Raw genomic sequence first — 21,246 nt, forward strand, 5'->3', positions numbered from 1 at the left:
CCCCAAGAACTTCTGCACACCAACACACTCCCCAAAACTGCATTTTGCCTCTGTTCGTCGCCGAGCTGTCAGAGGATCCAAGAGGCCGGGCGCATGGAAACAATGTGACGAACCTCGCACATCACGCCTCACCCCAGCCAATCGGCGGACACGTTGCTTGTCCGTGGACATAACGCAAGCCGAAAAGCCAATCGATATCCTGTCCCCGGAGCGAACAGGGAAGCGCGTCCGCCTTACATTTTGGCCATTTAAAAAAAAAACTACTGGACAGATTTACACCGAATTAACAAAAGCTTGCTTTCGGAACTAAGCTGCCGCTCCTGCTGCAAATTTGGTGGAAATCCATCCAGTGGTTTGAGCTGTAGGCATGCAAAAGGTTTATTCCCATTATATATAGTATATGGGAAAAAAAGAAATGTTGGGACCCCCCCTATAACTTTGCCGCCCCTGAACCAAACCTCATCACAATTTGAAAAAAAAAATTCAGAGTGGGCCATATACTTTTTTTGCAAAGTTTGCTGAGGATTCGGCCAGGGGGAGCGAAGTTATAAGCCACCCAAAAAGTGCTCTTCCTATGGGATTAGCAACATAACCATAACTGCACAGCCACTACTGTTGGCTGTGTAATATTTTTTCTTTTTTACTGTAAGCATGGCTATTGTGAATTGTGTTCAGTGAAAGCTGTTGTGTGGTCCCTGCCTTCCTGTTTAATCGTCCTAATGCATACATCTCGGGCCTGCATTCCATCATTCCTTGTATGCTACTTCTTCACCCAATTAGGTTTGAGCTGAAAACACCTTTTTCTTTTCACCATGAGAATGAACAGTGTGTGCTTCTTTGCCACTTATTTCACTCTGAAGAAGTCTATGCGACTTTGATAGCTAATGCACTGTTCCAAATGCACTGTTCCAGTTAGGCATAACAGCTCCAGTTAGTTCAATAAAAAGTATCAAAACCTGCATGTTCTGTGATTTTAAAACTTGACTGTGAAGGCGCCAAAACTTTCTTTGCAGAAAAAGCAACTAGAAGCCCTAGGACATCGCCTAAATATACCATAAAGGTGTATCTCTATTTTACTCAATTTTCTCATGGAATCTACATCTAGGCAGAGAGCTCAGCAGAAGAGTCTTGGGAATATTCCACACACAACATTTCAGAGACCCCACCTTGACAGAGGTCCCTACATGTATCCGCAAGAATAGGACATTATGCTAAATATGCACTAATGCGTTATTGTTCCATTTCAACACGTCTACAGGCCTCCTTGATTCTAGTGGTCCCCACATTAGGAAAGGATGGATTACACGTCTAAAGCGAATCGATTAAATTCGTGTTCTTCTAAGCCTTAGAAGAACATACATTTTCAGAAAAGTGCCAAAGTTACGGATAGACGGTTCCAAAAAGTTGTATTTTTAGAAAGCAACGCCTCCATGATATCTTAATAAAGCAGTAGCAAGCAACAGTTATGAAACATTGCAATGAAGAACAAAGCTGTACAACTCTGCCAGAATCGAGGACATTGTAACTGTTAGAGCAGCAAAGTACTAGATGACAAGGATCTTTAACAAACATTAGAAATGTTCCAATTAGACCATAGACCATGATACATTACTAAGAATAAGCACGCGCTTGCACACACAAGAATTTCCAGTAAAATAAAGCAAGCAGTTTGGGTAACCAAAGTTGACTATACTATATAGGTCAGGCCAGGTCGAAACAATCATTTTAAAATGTGACATCATATGTCATATTTCCGAGCACTCACGTGATACAAACCTTAACATGGACTTATGGAACTCTTCATGATGGTCAGCAACGTGCAAAGTGATGGGCCTAATAAACAAACAATTCCTATATCCAGAATAATAACATCCAATCAAATGTGGCAGGAGATTTTGAAAATGACATACATTGCCAGTGAACCTTGATACAAAACCTCAGCACAAGTCAAAATACCAAGAAGTGGCTTGGACATTCAATTATTCAGTATTGTACCCTGCTGAAATCGCGTGTGTAACTTCCCGCGCACCCCTGAAATACACGTACCCTGCTGAAATCGCGTGTGTAACTTCCCGCGCACCCCTGAAATACACATACCTTGCTGAAATCGCGTGTGGAACTTCCCGTGCACCCCAGAAATACACGTACCCTGCTCGCACTGGCCCAATCGCGTGTGGAACTTCCCGCGCACCCCTGAAATACACGTACCCTGCTGAAATTGCGTGTGAGACTTCCCGCGCACCCCGGTATACACGCACACGTATTTTTTGTCAGCGGGTCCGTGTTTGTGGGTACCCCTTTGCACGTCATTTGTCCTGGAGGGCCACAGTATAGGACATTCATCATGGCAGTATATAGGTGCTATTTGTTGGCGCACCTTTTGGCGCACATTTCTTACAGCCGCAGAGACGCTACCGCCTGCTTTCTTGTGGCGGTCGTGTTTGTGCCTGTGCGCTGGTTTGAGCATGCACTTTTTTGCCCTATTCTATTCCATGAATACGTGTTGTAGGCTAGCGTGTGGGCGTTCCGCGCACTTGTGCCCTGTACTTCCCCCGTGACGCCCACGTTTTGGCAAGTTGTTCCCCATTCTGAGTGTTACGCCCGTGTTCCGCCTACTTTTGTTGCGTGTGCCGCGCTATGTGCGATTTTCGCTCTGGCCTGTGCGATTTTCGCTGTGACCTGGCGCACGCTGTTAGATGGCCTGTGCGCCAACGTGCGCCGCGCACTTTTTTATCGCACATCCGCTGGTTTTCTCACGCACGGACTTCCATGAATCGATGTGTGCTGCTTTTCGTGCGATTTTCGCACTTGCACTGCGATTTTCGCTATTCCTCTGCGATTCGCACGTTTTTGCCCACTTGCGCCGCGCAAATTATTCCATGAATCGGCGTGTTAGTAGTGTATTATAAAATTACACACAGCCAGGATAAGTTCATGCATCTTTATACACTCACACAGCTAGACACTATCATAAAAAAAGCTCCCGGCTGAAATAACACCACTGCCTCTACATCACATCCTTCTGCTTTATTACCCACACATTCACAAATGCATAAATTCCATGCTTTTCTATACAGTTTCTGCCATTTATCCTATAAAAATAGCAAAATAAGTATTTGATTATTTCTTCTATCTCCTAACATCTAATAACACAGCCTTAATAAACCAAGTTAGTTTCATACGCTTAGTATTATACTCATTTGCAAAGCATGTTGAACTAACAGATTGCAAGTAAAATATAAAGGCTGCACATAGTCAAAGGAAACTGCATACACACACTATGTTCAGTTTTCAAACAACAATACTACTACAACAACATATAAATCAACGTCTAAATTAACAACAGTGCTATAAACACACAAAATTACTATCTACTTTCTTTTACAATTGCAGTGAAGACCACTCTCCTGAAAAGCAGCAACATCGGAAGTACAAACAACAACTCAGAAGAAACCTGCTCATTCCAAACAAAAAAAGTAAGTACAATACTACCATAATGGTCTAACTGTTACTCAAACACACTGTGGGGTTGATTCATGGAATTTGTGTGCCAAAACAACAGGATTTGTGCGCCATTCTGCACACAAATCCCCATTTGTTAAACAGGGATTTGCGGGTGGAATGGCACACAAATACCTGTTTTCCGGCGCACAAATTCCATGAATCAGCCCCTAGAATGTTATTTATTGCAGAACAAAGAATTGTTTTAATTCTATACCATTAGATTTAGTATTAGTGCTTCTCCTCACCACTAGCTTACTTTGTATTGTCATCTGAACCCCAGTATAGTAACTCACAAATACAAGAATAGCCTTCCCAACTAGTTGTAGCTGCCCATTGCACAATCACACACCTCCACATACATCCTTACCATCATACTCAGACACTCATGCACACAGAACACATACATTGAAGACCAGCCCAAGCCATACCTTCTTTTTTTCTAACAGACCCCAAAGAATACCTACCAAAAAGCAAGTCCATAGAAAGCAATGCAGAAGTAGAGCAAATCAAAATAAAAGTGTCCAAAATAAGCATCCATCTCTAGCAGAATTTGTACAAAAAGTTCAAACAAAAGATCTAATAGAGTCATTAAGCGAAACAAAATAAGCTTCCAGTACAAAAACTTTGCCTCCTATTTCAAAATGTAAAATGAAACAGAAAGTGATTAACAAGAATTCTGCTACCACTACTGCTAATATTGCTCCTATAAATCTTGATGTAGTGGCAAGTATCCATACCAAAAAAAGTATTTTACAAAAAATGTTCCACTACAGAGTCCTTCAGAATCTTATAAAAACAAGAGAGAAATCATGCACAACCATTAAAACCTAGCGCAGAAAATGTATCTTAGAAGCTCTCATAGACAGTGCAATATTTCTCAAAAGAAAGTTATTTATTTTAGTGCTAAACAGATTGAAACCATTAACAAAACTTACCACTAAACTACAAGAAAGACTTCTCAATAAACGGATTGTCAACAAAAATAACTTCTTAAATATCTGTTGAGGTGAATGGAGTCACACCACGAGCACAGAGCCATATTTCAATGAAAAAGCATACAAACAAAGCAAACAAACACAATTGCCAAACATAGCAGTGGACGAGGGTATGAACAACTTAATAATACCATAATGGAACAATAAATGCTGCTTACAAAAATATCCCCAGAAAACTCAGTATGACCTCTCCATCCGACTGAACCAAAACATCCAGTGTACAAATGGACGTGCACGTCAATGTGTAAAATTGACAAAAAATCTTACAAATCTTTACGCCAGTTACTCAATTAGTATGTGAAAGGCAAAGACACATTAAAAATGAAACTACTATAAAAAATGGATACCTTTCCAGTGCGCAAATACACAGGACTACAAGGACATTCATTATCCTGCATTTCAGCACCTATTTGCAAAAGCACCTTCCATCATATCAAAATAATATCAACACATCATTCAACTATAAGAAAGCGAGTCCATAAACTGTACTACGCTAAAATTCCAGCTTTAGCATTAGGCAATTTAAATAACAATCTTCTACATGGTACAGCCAAAGACCTACTCGAAGAAATAGAGCATATCCAGAGAAAATATTTTGAAAGTGAAAGCCACTTACAAAATGCAATAGCTTTTCAACAGACTAGGAACAATTGTACAAATGGCAACCTTGTACTACACACATACAAAAAAGAAATACTAAAATTTAAAAGTACATCCACTGAAGTACCAAACCATGTGTGTGTTTGTTGCCACAGCACTTTTTATAAAATTGGCACAAAAACTGTAGACATAACATACAAAATAGAAGACAATGAAGATTCCAAATCGTTTCAATTAGCTCTCTACCTTATAGCAGAAAACAAATACGAAATAAATGACCCCTTAATACTTTGCAGTTACTGCACTGCAAAACTTGACAAAAACCGAAATCCTTCACGTGCTATAACAAATAACTTGCAATTATTCCTACTACCAAAACCGCTGCAACAACTCAATTTATATGAGAGCATCATAATTCAAACAGTGCTCCCATTTCCAGCAATAATAGGCCTTCAACCAAAAACAGCAAAATTACCTCACTCTGAACTAGTGAAAGGCATTTGTGGCAAAGTAGTTTATTTGCCATTAGAAAGAAAGAAAATGTACATACTCTGGGAGGGCAATGTCCAATAGATCAATCTTTAATTGTCTTAGTAAAGGGTGTACCTACAAAAGACAAAAACATTGGCAATAAATCATAGACTTACATAAAGTTAGACAAGCCTTGCAATATCTAAAAGACAATAATGAATACTAGAAAGAAATTAATATTGAACAAAACCTGAGGGAAACCACTGAAATATTTCAAGAGTCACAAGAAACTGGTCAATATGAACTTCTAGATACTGCTACAGTATCCAGTATTTTAGACCATTATACAATTCATCCATTACACTCTAAAGACACCATAAATGATGCACTAGAAATATACCAAATGCGACAGACCAAAGGGTCACCAATCAGCATATGGAAAAAAAGTATAGAAGCACTTGCTTTCCTCGACTCTTTCCTACTGGGAAAGGAGGAAGGTACGATGATAGACCCACTCAAATAACAGCATCAGAATGCCGCTCATTACAAATGTATTCTGAAGATCCCAGATTTAGACAAAATGTGGAATACATAATCCACCTACTCTTTGAAAGTGTACTATCAACTCTATGCTACGGAGTTGCACACAGATTGAAATCAGGTACCCATTTTGAAAATATGTCAGCTATGCAATTACTACAAAAAGTGCAAGAAAAAGATGAGGTTCTACAATCAAGCATTACAAATCTGTTAGCAAACATGCGTGGTACAAAAGAATATTGGTTCCAATGTCACGGAGATGTACTTTGTATGATAAGAAACCTTGGCCCACCCACTTGGTTTGTTATATTAAGTTGTGCAGAATATACATGGGAATATTTACATAACACGTATATCAAACAAAAACAAAACAAACATAGATATAGTAACACCTGGAGAACTCTGCTCTCTAGATCCTGCTAATGTTTCAAGATATTTCCATCATCACTTCATTGCTATGCTGCACTTTATTTGTAATAAAACTGTTCCTCCGCTGTGAGAAGTGCAACACTTCTTTTGGAGAAAAAAATACCAATCCAGAGGAGCACCACATATCCAAATGCTTTTATGGATTAAAGATGCTCCTAAATTTGGTCAAGACAGTGATGGCACTGTTTTACAGTTTATCGAAAAATATGTCACTTGTGAAATTCCTTCACAAACAACAAATAGTGATCTTCATGCACATATTTCACTATTTCAAAGACACAAATGTGGGAAATATTGTCCTCGCATATACAAAAAAAAGGGAAATACTACACCAAATGCTGCTTTAGTTTCCCTAGAACAGTTACAACAACAAGTCAAGTAAACAACTTAATGTCTTCAGTTAGACATAGTGTTAAAGGTAAATCACCTAAGAACACATATTACATAAAAAGAATAGAAGAAGTAAAATATATCAATAGTTACAATGCAATCATTGCCCTCTTATGGAATGCAAACATATATGTGCAGTACATTGCATACAGTTCCAATTCAGTTGCACAATATGTTACAGCCTACTTAACCAAAGCAGAGAAAACAGAGCTTCAAGACCTTTGGGATGACCTATCATCAGACAAAACACTGTCTCAGAAATTGTACAGCTTAGGCATAAAAATGCTCTCTCATAGAGAATGTGGCTGCTATGAAGCTGGAGACCATTTAACCGGTAATGCTTTGTATGGAAAATCTGAAAATATAGTATGGCTAAGTCTTGGTCCTGCTAAATCTAGAAAAAGAGTTCTCAAATCATACGAGGACATAAAAACAATAGCCAAAAATGATCCCAACAGCCAAGAAATTTTGAAAAACAATTTACTAGACACATACTACCCAAACAGGAGTACCAATTTGGAAACCATGTGTCTATACTACATAGCCCAAAACTTCACATAAAAAAATAATATAAAACCAGATGAAAACAAGCATAGATACACAATGACAAATTGTGAAGGCAGCTTAGTGAAACTTACCAAACGAAGCTTAATTAATCATATCAAATTGTCATTAAAAACTCCTCAACATAAAGAACTATATTACAGGTCCCTGCTACAACTTTTTAAACCATGGAGAAAAGAAGAAGAGTTACTAGATATCTATCACTCCTATGAAGACGCTTTCAAAGCAAATGAAAGCACTATAACCAATGTAAACTTTACACAGTACAAAACAATGTTGCACAATGAACAGCAACACGAAGAAGAACTCAAGGCCCAACTAGATAAGGACACTCCCGACAGTAGTCAACCTTCTGTAACAGGAAGCCAAGAACCACTGGGACAGCGACTAATAGCAATGAGGCAGAAATAGCTATGACAGAATTAGAAAACACTATGTGTCACTATGAAGAATATACAGAAGACTTAACTGTACTGAAATCAAAACTGAACAATGAGCAGCACAGCATTTTCCAAGAAGTAACAAAAGAAATTGAACATGATGTACAACATAAAAACAAAAAGTGTACTTGCCTGCCAAAACCACAAACCTATACTGCTATACGTCAGTGGTCAAGCTGGTTCAGGAAAAACATTAATCAAAATCATCAGCAAGTTCCTTCACCAATTGACAAACAACAAACTGTCAGCTGTTGTAACTGCCCCCACAGGTTTAGCTGCCTACAACATAGGCGGTGTCACTTTACACTGATTACTACTCCTTCCAATAGAACACCGAAACAAATTTGATTATTACACACTTTCAACAGAACATGCAATGGAACTATACAGAGTTTTGAAACAAATGAAAATGCTATTAATAGATGAAGTGAGCATGGTCTCCAACCTAATGATGGCTTTGATTCACCTCAAATTACAAGAAGTACTCAAAACTGACTATGAAGAGCTCTTTGGAGGAAAACACATTATTGTTTTTGGAGATCTTCTTCAATTGACACCAGTGAAATGTGAACCTATTTTTAAAACCTTAGGGCACAAACTCTGCTCTAAAACTGTTGGCAGTATAGGAAATGTCAACCTTTTGCAACATTTCCAATACAGAGAATTAACAGAAAACATGTGCCAGTCTGCAGACCTCACATACACCAACATTTTAAAAAGTATTAGAGTTGGTTTACTATCTCAAGAAGAACAATCAATATTAAAAACCCGGCACATCCATGAACTCTATGGCAATAACTCATGTGTTACTGATGTCATGTAAAAATTAGCACACAAAAATGTCAATTGTATATCCTTGATGCCAACTCTTGCAAGCTGTTCAAAATTCAATGAAACAATGTTGAAAAAAGAAATGCAACCAATAATTGAAATTTGCTCCACAGACAAACTGGACGTACATGGTATGACACTACCAATGTATCAACAAGCCACAACAAGACTAAATACCTTATAAAACTCTATCTACAACACAGCTGGTTTGGAGAAAATATTAAAATTATCTTTAAACTGTAGAGTAATGCTTAAATGTAACCTTGACATGGAGCAAGGACTAGTTAATGGAGCACTTGGTACAGTTGTTGGCTTTCAAACATACCCACGTGACAAAAGCATTCAGTTTGCCAATATTCTCTTTGAAAAACTATCGGAAGTTAAAAGGATAGGATGCTCAAAAGCCTGATTCCTTCTTTCCAAAGACTTGTATGTACGCAGAGAACAATTTTCTCTAACTCTAGCATACAAAGTCACCCTTCACAAATCACAAGGTCTTACCCTAGATAAAGCATTGATAGATATTGGGAGCACAGTCTTTAAAGAAGGCATGAGCTATGAAGCACTCACATGCGTACGTAAACTTGACGGTCTATTTCTAATCAACTTTGATGCAAGTAAAGTAAATGCTGATATTCCTTGCATTCTAGAATACAATAGACTATGTTCACTGGACACCTCCGATCCAAAAACCTATCTTGTTCCACAAAAAGCAAAACGTTGAAAAAGAAAACTACTTCACTCAAAAATGAAACAGGATCTCACTGCAAATCCTCCAAAGAGAGTAAAAGAAGCTAATACTTCATCGATTACTACAACCAAAGAAGAATCTACTACTCAAAGTAACCCAGGTACTTCTTCAAAGAAGCAACACACACTCTGAAGAAATGACTTGGACACAGAACTATCAGGTCCATTCAACTGTACAAATATAACTGGTGTAAATTGCTGTGCAAATGTAGCAATTAATATTCTATTCCAATTGCCACCAATTATTAACAACATTTACTTACACAATACAGACCAATTGTGTTTGCAAATGTTAGTCCTTCATAGAAATGCAAGCAACAATCCTGACAACACATACAGTGTTCATGGAATAAGACAAGAATTGGACTACTGTGCTGGAATGGTCAAATTCACTATAAACTCACAAGAAGATCCACAAGAATTGCTAATGTACTTACTACAAGTACTGGAAAACAAAAACATACCTATAAATGAAATCTTTCAGATTTCATACATGCGGAAACATACATGCACTCTCTGCAACCATGTGGCACAGGAACATATCCCTAATGAACGCTTTGTGTATGTATCAATACCTAACTGTGAATCCATTCCATTTCAGCAACTTGCACAGAATGCAAACCATGGCAGATTATGTACTACCTGCAATTCAGATAATCGCTCCACCTTACAAATACAAACACATAGTAAATATGTAATACTAATGCTTTTACGTTACAATGCAGATGGTACCAAAACAACTGCTAGCTGACTGGATTCACACATGGTCAAGTATCACTCGGTAAAAAAACCTTCACAACAATAGGTATAATCTACCACGCTGGAGCCACAACCAATGCAGGTCACTACACTGCATATATAAAAAAGAATTGTGGATATTTTAATGTAATGATAGTACAATTACTCTAAAGCAGAGATTACCAGTAAATCTTATAAACGCTTATTTAATATTCTTAAAAACCAAAATTTAATAACTAATCTATGCATACACATTAACAAAACTTCAATTAGAAAACTATAAACGGTTAGAATACACCAACAGGTATCTATCTGCCCCAAAAATCTGCAACAACCCAACAGATAGATGAATAACTTGAAAGTATACATAAAAATCTATAACCAGTTAGAATACGCCAAGAGGTATCTAACTACCCCAAAAAATCTGCAACAAGCCAAAAGATAGAATATTAGCATAAAATTATAAGTAAACAATTAGAATACACCAACAAGTATCAAACACTGCAAAATTCTGCAACAAGCCAACAAGCCAACAGATAGATCATGAGTCAGAAACAACAAATAAACACTGAAAACAAAGAAAGAAATATATTGTACCATAACAAAAAAGGTTTTCCCACAGACTCAATGATTTAATAAACAAACACAGAAACTGAGCAAATTGCACAGAACACTGGTTTGTAAAATACTAAATATAAGGGTTGAAATAATGCAGAAATGTCTATTATGCAATGCAATAGCTCATTATGAACTACCTACACTAAAATTATCTTTTCTTTTATCACAGAAATTGAAAAAGAATATATGCTCCAGTTACCTAAGACATGAAGAAAATATATCCAATCACAAAAAAATCAAACAGTAAGTATATAATAATTCAACTCACAAATACTGCTCGATTACACAGCCATTGAAGCAATCATATAACCACACACCACAATCCAAAATGTTTACTTCCATGGATATGTTATACTGCAGTGCTTGTTACCAAACTCTACAATCTTAATTGCATGACTTAGCCAAAACTTCACATACAAACTATACAAATCAAACAGTACATAAACTTTAGATTTGTGGATATTTGATGGATGTCTATGGCCATAGGCCATGCACCCAAGACTCTAGGCCCTGGCCACATCCACCACAGCATAACACACCCATAGAATCAAACATTTTTACTGTGCTATATGGGACACTTATACAGGATATTAATTACAATCAACGCTATACTAACAACCCAAAACCATTATAAACTAAACTTAAATAGCCAGAAGTGCATTTTTTTATGTGACCGCGGACATGACGAACACATCAGGAGCACCTGCCACCTAAAAAAATATCGCATTTGACCCATCTGTTACTCCCCCAGCCTCGCCAAGCACTCTTACACACCAACACACTCCCCAAAGTTGTATTTTTCCCCCGTTCGTCGCCGCGCTGTCCGGATCCAAGATGGCGGATGCATCAAAACAATACGACGCATCTCATGCTTCAACCCAGCCAATCAGCGAACACGTCGTATGTCCGCGAATATGACACAAGCCAATTAGCCAATCAGTGTCCTGTCCGCGGAGCGAACAGGAAAATGTCGCCGCGGAGCGGACATAGATATCACACATTTTTTAAACCTACTTATTGGTTGTTTTTTAAAAACTAATGACGGATTTACACCAAATTTTTAAAAGCACGCTTTCGGGACCAAGCCACTTCTCCTGCTGCAAATTTGGTGCAAATCCGTCCAGCGGTTTCAGCTGTAGGCGTGAGCAAAGTATTTTCCCCATTCACTCTATGAGAAAAAAATAAAATGTTGGGACCCCCCTTATAACGTTGCCCCCCCTGCACCAAACCTCACTAAACTTTTCAAGAAAATTCTGTGTGGGCCATATACTTTTTTTGCAAAGTTTGGTAAGGATTCGTCCAGGGAGAGCAAAGTTATAAGCCACTCAAAAAGAGCTCTTCCTAGGGGTTTCGCAACTTAACCATAACTACACGCCCACTACCGTGGGCCATGTAATATGCATTGTTTTCTTTCCCCCACGCCGCTTTATTCTGTTGGTTACTGATCAACTTTGGGTATGTAAACATTTTATTTTCTCAATTATGTGGATATATATGATCTGGCTGTTTCATAATGTTAATGTATGTGTATTATATGTAAAACACTCTCCATGCTTCCCACCTCCCTCCATCGAGCCCTTGCTGCTCAGCCCCCCTCAGGCCCTCTACACTGTGATTGGCTTAGTGAGCAGGTCAAGGGACCCGGAAGGCAACACCTTTTTAACAGAAACCCTTAGCCTTGCCCGGGCAGCCAGCTAAGGGGAAAGGCATAGGGCCGCTCCCTGGGCACCTGCATTGCCTTTTTGCTATGGGTGCCCCAGCATCTGCCAAGCCAATCTGTCTATCTGCTGAAACAATCAGTTAGGAACAACGTCTTTTGCACATAAGCACTGACATGAACATGCATTTGCATCTGACTGCATTTTGATTCTAGCTACTGGTTTTTGCCACTATCCTTTATATTTTCCCACAGGGATATTGTTATAGGCCGGTGTTTTGAATTTTGCAGTATTTCTAATCTAGATACTGCTTTGCGCCACTACCCTGCATCTTTTCATACAGGGATAATGCTGTAAGCCTGTATCTTGAATTCAACTGTATTCTGGTTGTAGCTACTGCTTTGTGCCACTACCCTGCTTCTTTTCCCATAAGGATAGTGCTGTAGGTCTGTATGTTAAATATAGCTGTATTTTGAATCTAGCTACCATTGTGTGCCACTACCCTGCATCTTTTCCCACAGGTATATTACTGTAGGCCTGTATCTGTACCTGGCTGTTGTTGAACCTAGGTACTATTCTGTGCCACTACTCTGCAGTACCCACAGGGATAGACTTTGCATGCTTGCGTTTACTTCAGCGGGAGTTAGACGCTGTTTATCTCACCTCACATGGCTCCTCTCCTCCTCACTGCAACCGCCTACGCACTACTCCCCATAAGAGATCCGCCTGCACTCTCATCTACCTATCACAGACATTACACTCAAGTGCAGCTGCTCTTGGGTCTCTTGCCTCTCCATTACACCTCCATCCATTAAGGTGGAGGCTGGAGGTCCTTCGGCATGCTAAGCAGCTCCAAAGTTAGGGGGCACTATGGCGCACCAGAAACCTCTCCACACATTCATCCAGACCCCACCCCTATTTACCACCTCTCCCTCCTCAACATGGCTGCTGCCCAGGGGAAAACCATCCCTCACCGGCCTCCCTAGACCTGTCCAGCTGCACCATCCACCCAGGCCCCCTGCATCTCACCCAGCCCCCAACCAGACCCCTCCTCCACCAGACCTGCCATCCCTTTCCCCATTTCCCTTCTCTCAACCAACACGTCATGATGCACCCATTACATCCCTAAACTCTGCCCGGGGAATCCAAGCAACAAATACTCACTCCAAAGTAACATCAATATACCCATCCTCCCCTACCACCCCGCAAAAAGACAATAGTCCCACCATTAGAAACTACTCACCTCTTAATAATCACCAGCCAATACCCCACCCTGCTATCGTTACAAATCCCATCTGTATATTTCATGCACTGAGGAACAAGCCTGCAAATACCTCATAGTGACATTTCTCATCACCCCTACACTTACTGGCAGCTTCTCATATACAGACTTCTGGGCTAGAACTGAAATTGTGCTGAAAACCTCAGTGACTCACTAGCTGACATCCTGGTAACTCACCCCTCCCTCACCATGCTATAGGACTTATATATATTGTTCAACGAACCTCGTAACCTCATGATATGACACATCCTGGATAACCTAGAATTCCTTCATCTGACACAACTAGTACCTGGCCACACACACCCTGCTGGCGACACCTGGAATATGACCTTCAATTCTACTGAACTTATCTCCATGTTCCCACCTTGGCCACTTACTTGGCGGACCACGCAGCCATCTTCTGCACCCTCTCAACTGCAGTCAATATATCTGCCTGACTACCCTAGGACCCTCTACTGCTCTCCTCTACGCACAAGGTGAAAGTAACCCAGGACTTGTCCAAATCCCTACTTGCTTCTCTACCCTTTCTTTCGCTCCAGATGGGTCAGCTCTCCATCAGCCAATTTAAGCTATGCTCTCTGAAGCTCTTACAACTCTCACCCCTATCAGACCCTTCTCCAACAGACAAGGGCCCTCTCCCAGATGGTACACCCAAACTCTCAAATCTCTCAAAACCAAAAACCACATTCTTGAACGCAGATGGAGAGCAGACACTTTGACACAGACCAGAACATCTTACCCCCGTAGATCAAAGCCTACAGGGTAGAAATCTGCATGGACAAAAAATCCTTTTACTGGAATTGCCCCTTATACCTATAGGGAACTCCACAAGATCATCTCAGAATTCGGGTCCCCTCTTTGCACCTCCCCCTCCTCAATCCACACACAAGTGCTCTGTGATTCCCTCTCTGACCACTTCCTACATATAGCCCTGGAAAGAAACCTCAACATTGGGCTAAACGAGCTTCACTCATGCACCACGCCCTTGCATCCACAACGGGCTCTCAGACCCACCAGCCACCCATTCACTTCTATTCTTTTTCTTCAACCCCCCACCCTGAATTGTGAAAGCTACTAGCTAGCAGCTGTCCCTCATAATCCCCTGAACATACCTGCCCTCCTTCTCTTCTAAAAGAAATCCTTTTCCTCAACCTGAGCAGCATCGCTAAATCAATCATTAATACATCCCTCACCTCAGGTACTTTCCCAGCAGATTTCAAGTCATCCCACATCATATCCCTGCTAAAAGAAAACACTCTTGACCCCCTTCTACTGACCAACTACAGACCTATCTCAAACAACCTTTTCGAAGCCAAACTAATTGATCAAACAGCCTACACCCAGCTATGCCTTATTACAGAAACTAACCACCTCCTTGACCCCACCCAATCTGGCTTCAGACCATTATGAGGAACTGAATCATGCCTAGCCTCCATAAGAACCTCAGAGTCAGAAGGTCTAATCCTTCTCGACCTTTCAGCAGCCTATGACACCATTCACCAGTGGATCCTCACAGACATATTCCACTCCCTTGGCATCAGGGATGCAAAATTGAAGTGGATCTTCTCCTTCCTCTCCAGCAAATCCCAAATAATATGCATGCCTCCATTCTCCTTGACTCTGTGCCTTGTCACTTTCGGAGTAGCACAGGGTGCCTGTCTCTCACCTCCGCTCTTTAGCCTCTACCATAGCCCATTACCCGCTTTTATCCGCTCACATGGGTTGTCTTGCTACAACTACACAGATGACACCCAAATCAACTTCAGGATCACAAAGAACCCCTCCAACACTTCCCCCGACCCTGCCACTTGATGGTTGCTAAACACCTACTTCTCAACCACCGAAAATCTTAAGTCATGATCTGTGGGAAGACAGCCCTCTTCCTCCAATCCACTACTGAGCCACCCTCCCTAGCCCATTCCCCCTCTACCTCCAACACAGTAAAGAACCTGGGATACATGGACACAAATCTAACCCTATCACATCATATTCATTAAGTGTCAGAATCCTGCTATCTACATTACACATCCTCAAACGCATCTTCCCCTATCTGACTTTCCCATACAGAGTCATTGCAATCACAGACATCATCCTTTCCCACTGAGACTATGCTAACATTGTATACCTGGGCACCACAGAACCTAATCTGAGAGTGCTCCAACTGGGCAAAAACACTGAGCACATCACTCCCGGGCTACGTGTCTTTCACTGGCTACCGATCGGGTGTTGGTTCATTTTCCAGGCTATGTGCATCACCCACCATGTTCTGAACAACAATGGCCCAACATATCTACAATACAAGCTCACCCCCTACATGCCCAACAGAAACCTTAGATTAGGCACAGTTCTCCTTGTCATCCCATTCACAAGATCTACCAAAATAGTGGGATATTCTTTCTCTGTTCAGGCAACCACCATATGGATCTATATCACTTTTAGCATCAACTGTCTCAAAGGTCCAGATGGATTCCATAGGATTCCAGTAATAAATGTTGCCCACAAATCATAATTTGTTTTACTATTTTAATGTTCCATTCCATCTTGTAAATGTTTAAAATCGCATGCAGGAGACCCACTGGCACATCAACCATTGCCATTGTCAAAAATGTTCCTTTATAAAGCTACATTGTTAACACATCTATACAGATACAGAGGTACAGAGGTAAACCCTTGGATATCAAACTTAAGCCCACTCACTACCTGTAATATGTATTGGCAATGCCAGCAGTTTGGGCTTTTTTGTAGTAATGGGAAAGGTACTTGCCAGGCACAGCCACAGTATTATCAACTGGCCATTGATGGTACTCGGTGCAGCATGGTACTAGTACCAGGGCATTTAATAGCAGTGTCTAACAAATGCCTAATACTTATACGCAAGCCAAAACTGTTGGATTTGACAATGCTTGTTTTTTACAGGATTTCAGTGAAGGACACGCAGAGTGCTTATAAATCGAGTGACTGAAGGCAACCTGAATACAACATTTTTATTACACCAATAGTGGGTTTACAACTCAAACTAAGTCGTTAACTCTCAAGAGACTGCTTTGACAAAACACTGGCATGCACTTTGAATGGAACGTTTGATGATATTCCTTGATTAAACTGAGCTCAAAGAATTCCCAGGAGGAGGTGTTTTGGACAGGGAGGGGCAGGAACTAGGTGGGAATGGACATAGGGATTAGCATAGCCAACGGCAGTCATTGGGTTAGCAAATATCCAAACAATACCTACTGTGTGTCCCTCTCATAAGCCATTTCTCCCTATCTGTTATCAAATCAATAGTTTAGGCTTATAGGTGTTGCAAGCAACACCTAATAGCTCAAACTAAAATATAAGTGTGCAGGGTAAATCATCATAATATCAGACAAAAAGCTGAAATGTGTTGCCAATTGTAAGAGCATTCAAATATGATGTTTACAAATAGTGCTTCATGATTTATTACTCATATGCTATTGATTGTTTTATTAAGAACATGTTTTACTCCATAGGTTTCCTACAGAGCTCTACAAGGAACAAGTAAATTGGCCAAGACAACCTTCATTCAAATGGGGACCGCATGGGTGGTGGCATTCATTCTGTGTTCACCTATCGCTATATTTTGGGACATTGTAGTAGGATACAGTATTGTGCCAGAGGGAACTTGTTCATATGAATTTGAGAATGCGTGGCATGCTATACTTTTAATGGAAGTGTTATTCTTTTACTGTCCATTCATCGCTGTTGTATATTTCAATTTTACTATTTACTGGAACATCAAACAACGAAACAAAAATAAACTGATCACCCAGAACCTGCCACAAAGCAACACAATATCCATTTGCCCCATGCAAGAAAAAAGAGATGCGTTCACTGGTGAGCCACCACTTCCCAAAGCGATAACTACACATTCCAGAAAATGGTCTATTAAAACTTGTTTCCATGGAGAAATGATGGCCCCTCAATTATCCACAAAAGGAGATTCTATTACGTCGTCAGAGAAAGAAAACCATTTAAGCCAGCACAATGCAGTTCTCCAATCTAAGCTAAAGAAGGATGAAAAAATAGCCAAGTCTCTCGCAGTTATTGTCATTGCTTTTTGTACTTGTTGGGGCCCTTACACGCTGACGTTGAGTATTCGAGCCATATGCCAAGGTTCATGTGTACCATCTTTCGTATTTGATTTTCTTCTCTCTGTCCTATGGATGAATTCCTCGATCAATCCCTTTTTATACCCTCTCTGTCATAAGAAAATCAGGAGAGCTTTCAAAAAGATTCTTTTTCTTGCCGTTTGAATCATGTATTATATGACCATTCAACAGAGAATGCAAATTAAGTTGCTACTTTGTCAAGGAATTCCTCATTAGGTTTTTGACTGTACAATTCTTTTTACAATTTGAATATTGATAAACATGCTAAATGAGTTCCCCATTACCATTATTTCTTCTAGGATTTAACTTAGGTATAATAGAAGAAAGACAACAAATGATCTAACATTTGTGTTAGCCTTCAATACATTTGAAATGGTAATGCCATGGACATTCTGACCTTTCTTGCCATGCATGTATTTAAAACAGATTTACAAATACTGTTTCACTAAAACAATATACCATATCAATGGTATAGGATTAATCCTAGTGACTACTTATTCCAGAATGAAAAGGAGGAGACAGGTAACAGAAAGGTGTGGGTTTTTCAAGTGAGGTCAGAGGAGGTGGAGGTGGTGGAACAAGAGACCAGCAGGGACAAGGAAGGTGCGGTGGAGTGCGGAAGCGGTTATTGGAAAAACGTGAGGTATTGGATAGTTGGTGCAAGGGTACTGTAGCAGGCCATGTTGGATGCACCGGCACCATTCACGAATGGTGCCGGTGCATCAAGCCTCCCCATTCCCATTGAGCGTGTGGGGTTCAAATGGGAAGGGGAAGAATATTTTCCAGGACCCGGGAATGGGCAATTACTGGGTCTGCCAGGGTTGTGAAATCTGGTAGTTGCCTATTCCCGGGTGCCGGAATAATTCGCAAGTTCGGTGCCAGCCTGCCGGTTTTACCAGCAAGGCTACCACTGAACTTGTAATGAGGCCCAGAGTGTTAGTAGTAGAGTGGGACGATAGGGAGTTAACATCAAAGGGTCGAGGCAGGAGAAATGCAGAGTAAAACAACAGAGTGAGAGAAAGTTGATGGGGAGGAGTCAAGGAGAGGAGGCAGGTAGAGTAGAAGGGAAAGTAACAGTGGTCATGCGTGGAACCAGGTAAATATTACAATTGCAAGTCATGACTCCATTCCCCATTAGAATACTAACCTTTGTCGACAGTAGGCAAAGGTAGGAAGTCCTTCTGGGAGTCATTGAGCCTGCTTTTAGGTAACAAATTGTGAGTCTAAGCAAGAATGCATGTGGTCAGCAAGTGATAACACTAACTGTAGTCCAGGACAACTGGGTTAGGGAGGAGGTTCTTGGGCAGATGAGAGATAAAGACCAGTCTAGCACCACTCCACAAATACCTTCACCAGCTGCTGCCTTCGATCGAACTACTGCCCTGCCGCTTTCCCGAACAAGTGAATCATTGCTCAAACAACATTCTGTATACCTTGTGCAGTCGAACAAAATAAACTCCTGCACTTCCGCAAGGATTCTGAGTATTTTCTGAGCCATCAGTGACATATCATTAACCCCTTATTTCTGTGCCGTCTTTGTCATATAATCAACCCCTTAAGCGCTTATGGCATCTATGTTCATTCTGAATTCCTATAAGGAATCATTAAGTGCTACAAGGTATTAAGAGAGTTAAGAATGAACCAAAGTGAAAATTGTCACACCCCTGGAGTATCACACAACTCCTTCCTAGCCACAGAAGCCAAATGCAGATGACCCCTCCCACCTTGGTTGGCACGGGCTCCTGGTTTGGATATACACAGGTACCTTGAGGCAGCAAAAGGGGGGAAGAGGGTTAGGCAGAGGTTGTGGATAGGTAGAGGGTGTTTAGGGCAACCGGATAATGTTTAGGAGATTTGATTTTGATTAGGATTGGGGAACACAGGGAAAAACAACATAACCTGACCATACACAGGGCCAGTGCTATCACTAGGCAAGGTTAGGCGCTTGCCTATATGTGGAAATGTTAAAGTGGCAAAATACTGCGTTAACACCTCCACACTAATTGTATAATACTAACTGCCTTGCCTGTGATAGCACCGGCACTGACTGCCTGCAGGCTGAGGCTGGCTGCAGCAGCAGTACACCAGGCGACGACACCACACTGTGAAAGTTGGGTTCAGGTAAGGTTCATGAGTGGCATGGGAGTGGCAGCGCTGGCAAGGTCCGGCACCTGCGCATTTGCACTCCACATGGCAGGCCATGAACGAAGCACCATATGTGCGCCCTCAAGTCGCGACCGATCGTTGTGATGGTTATGGTGTGGGATCAACCCTGATTCTTTTGCACATTCCCTACTCCTCTTCAAATCCCCCTAGCAGGCCCTGGTACTTGCCTTAAAATGTGTGCTCTGCTGTACTGCGCGTGCAACACTAGGAGACTGACACTGCGCCGATTGCATGCTCGTGTGTGCCCTGTGCCTCCTTCACACTCCACTACATGAAAGTCAGTGCGTCCCCTGCAAACACCTTTAAAACATAATTCGGGTTGCACGCCCATTTGTACCCTTAATATAAATGCACTGACTATAACAGCGGAAAATAGCACGCAGTGTAGGCAGAGGTGCGTGAGTGCAATATATTGTGCATTAACTTAGGTCACTTCGTTAACACGCCTGCTGGAACGCCGGCTCCTCCCCAGGCAAAGATGTTCCAGCGTTGAACAGACTCCTGCTGTGCTGCTGCTCCGTTCCAACGGGGAACGGAATGCTGCTTGGAATTCAGTGTTTCACCACCGGGCTTGAGTCTTGACATTTTCGCTGCCTGGCCCGGGTCCTGCTGCATACACACGCATTGTCTGCACATCTGCCGGGGGAGTTCTTAAATAGCCAACTTGACACACCGGCCTCGCTCCGGACCAACTTTCACCCAAAGGATCATGGGGATCGTAGTTTCTGGCTTGATTTTGCACCAAACATACTCTTAAAGCTGCTTTCCAATCCCCACAGCCCCTTTTCCTCACATTACCCCCTCTTCTAGGACCCTTCCCTGGACCTAGCTTTCCCGATGGGACCGTTGAAATAGTCTTACCAACCGGTCTGCATGTACCGCCTCAGCTGGCTCACAAGAGTCATACTCAGGACCACACCCCATTTATGAGATGAGATACCACAGTCTTACACCTTGCCACCTGGAGTCCAAAATCTGCTGCACTTCAAATTCCTCTTGACCTTCCTTCATCACTCCAGGAGCCTTCCTAGTCACCGTACCAGGAGCTGCGGGTTTAACCAAAGAAACTTGGTACACTGGATGAATCCTCATATGAGAAGGCAATCATAATTGTACTGCCATATCAGAAACACATTTCACAAC

At 41.2% G+C, this 21,246-nt stretch overlaps 1 protein-coding gene across 1 annotated transcript in view; it reads left to right on the forward strand.

Annotated features, from left to right (window-relative positions):
• LOC138498272 (histamine H3 receptor-like) overlaps window positions 1–18,280 on the forward strand; it is a 412,215-nt gene extending 393,935 nt beyond the window's left edge. Inside the window, exons 3-4 of the mRNA XM_069622111.1 lie at window positions 17,299–17,662; window positions 18,237–18,280. Of these exons, the coding sequence (XP_069478212.1) occupies window positions 17,299–17,662; window positions 18,237–18,280 (408 nt within the window). The remainder of the gene's footprint in view (window positions 1–17,298; window positions 17,663–18,236) is intronic.
• Window positions 18,281–21,246: the final 2,966 nt, after the last annotated feature.

This window comes from Ambystoma mexicanum, chromosome 5q (genome assembly GCF_040938575.1).
Source record: "Ambystoma mexicanum isolate Mex_15411 chromosome 5q, UKY_AmexF1_1, whole genome shotgun sequence".
NCBI lineage: Eukaryota > Metazoa > Chordata > Amphibia > Caudata > Ambystomatidae > Ambystoma > Ambystoma mexicanum.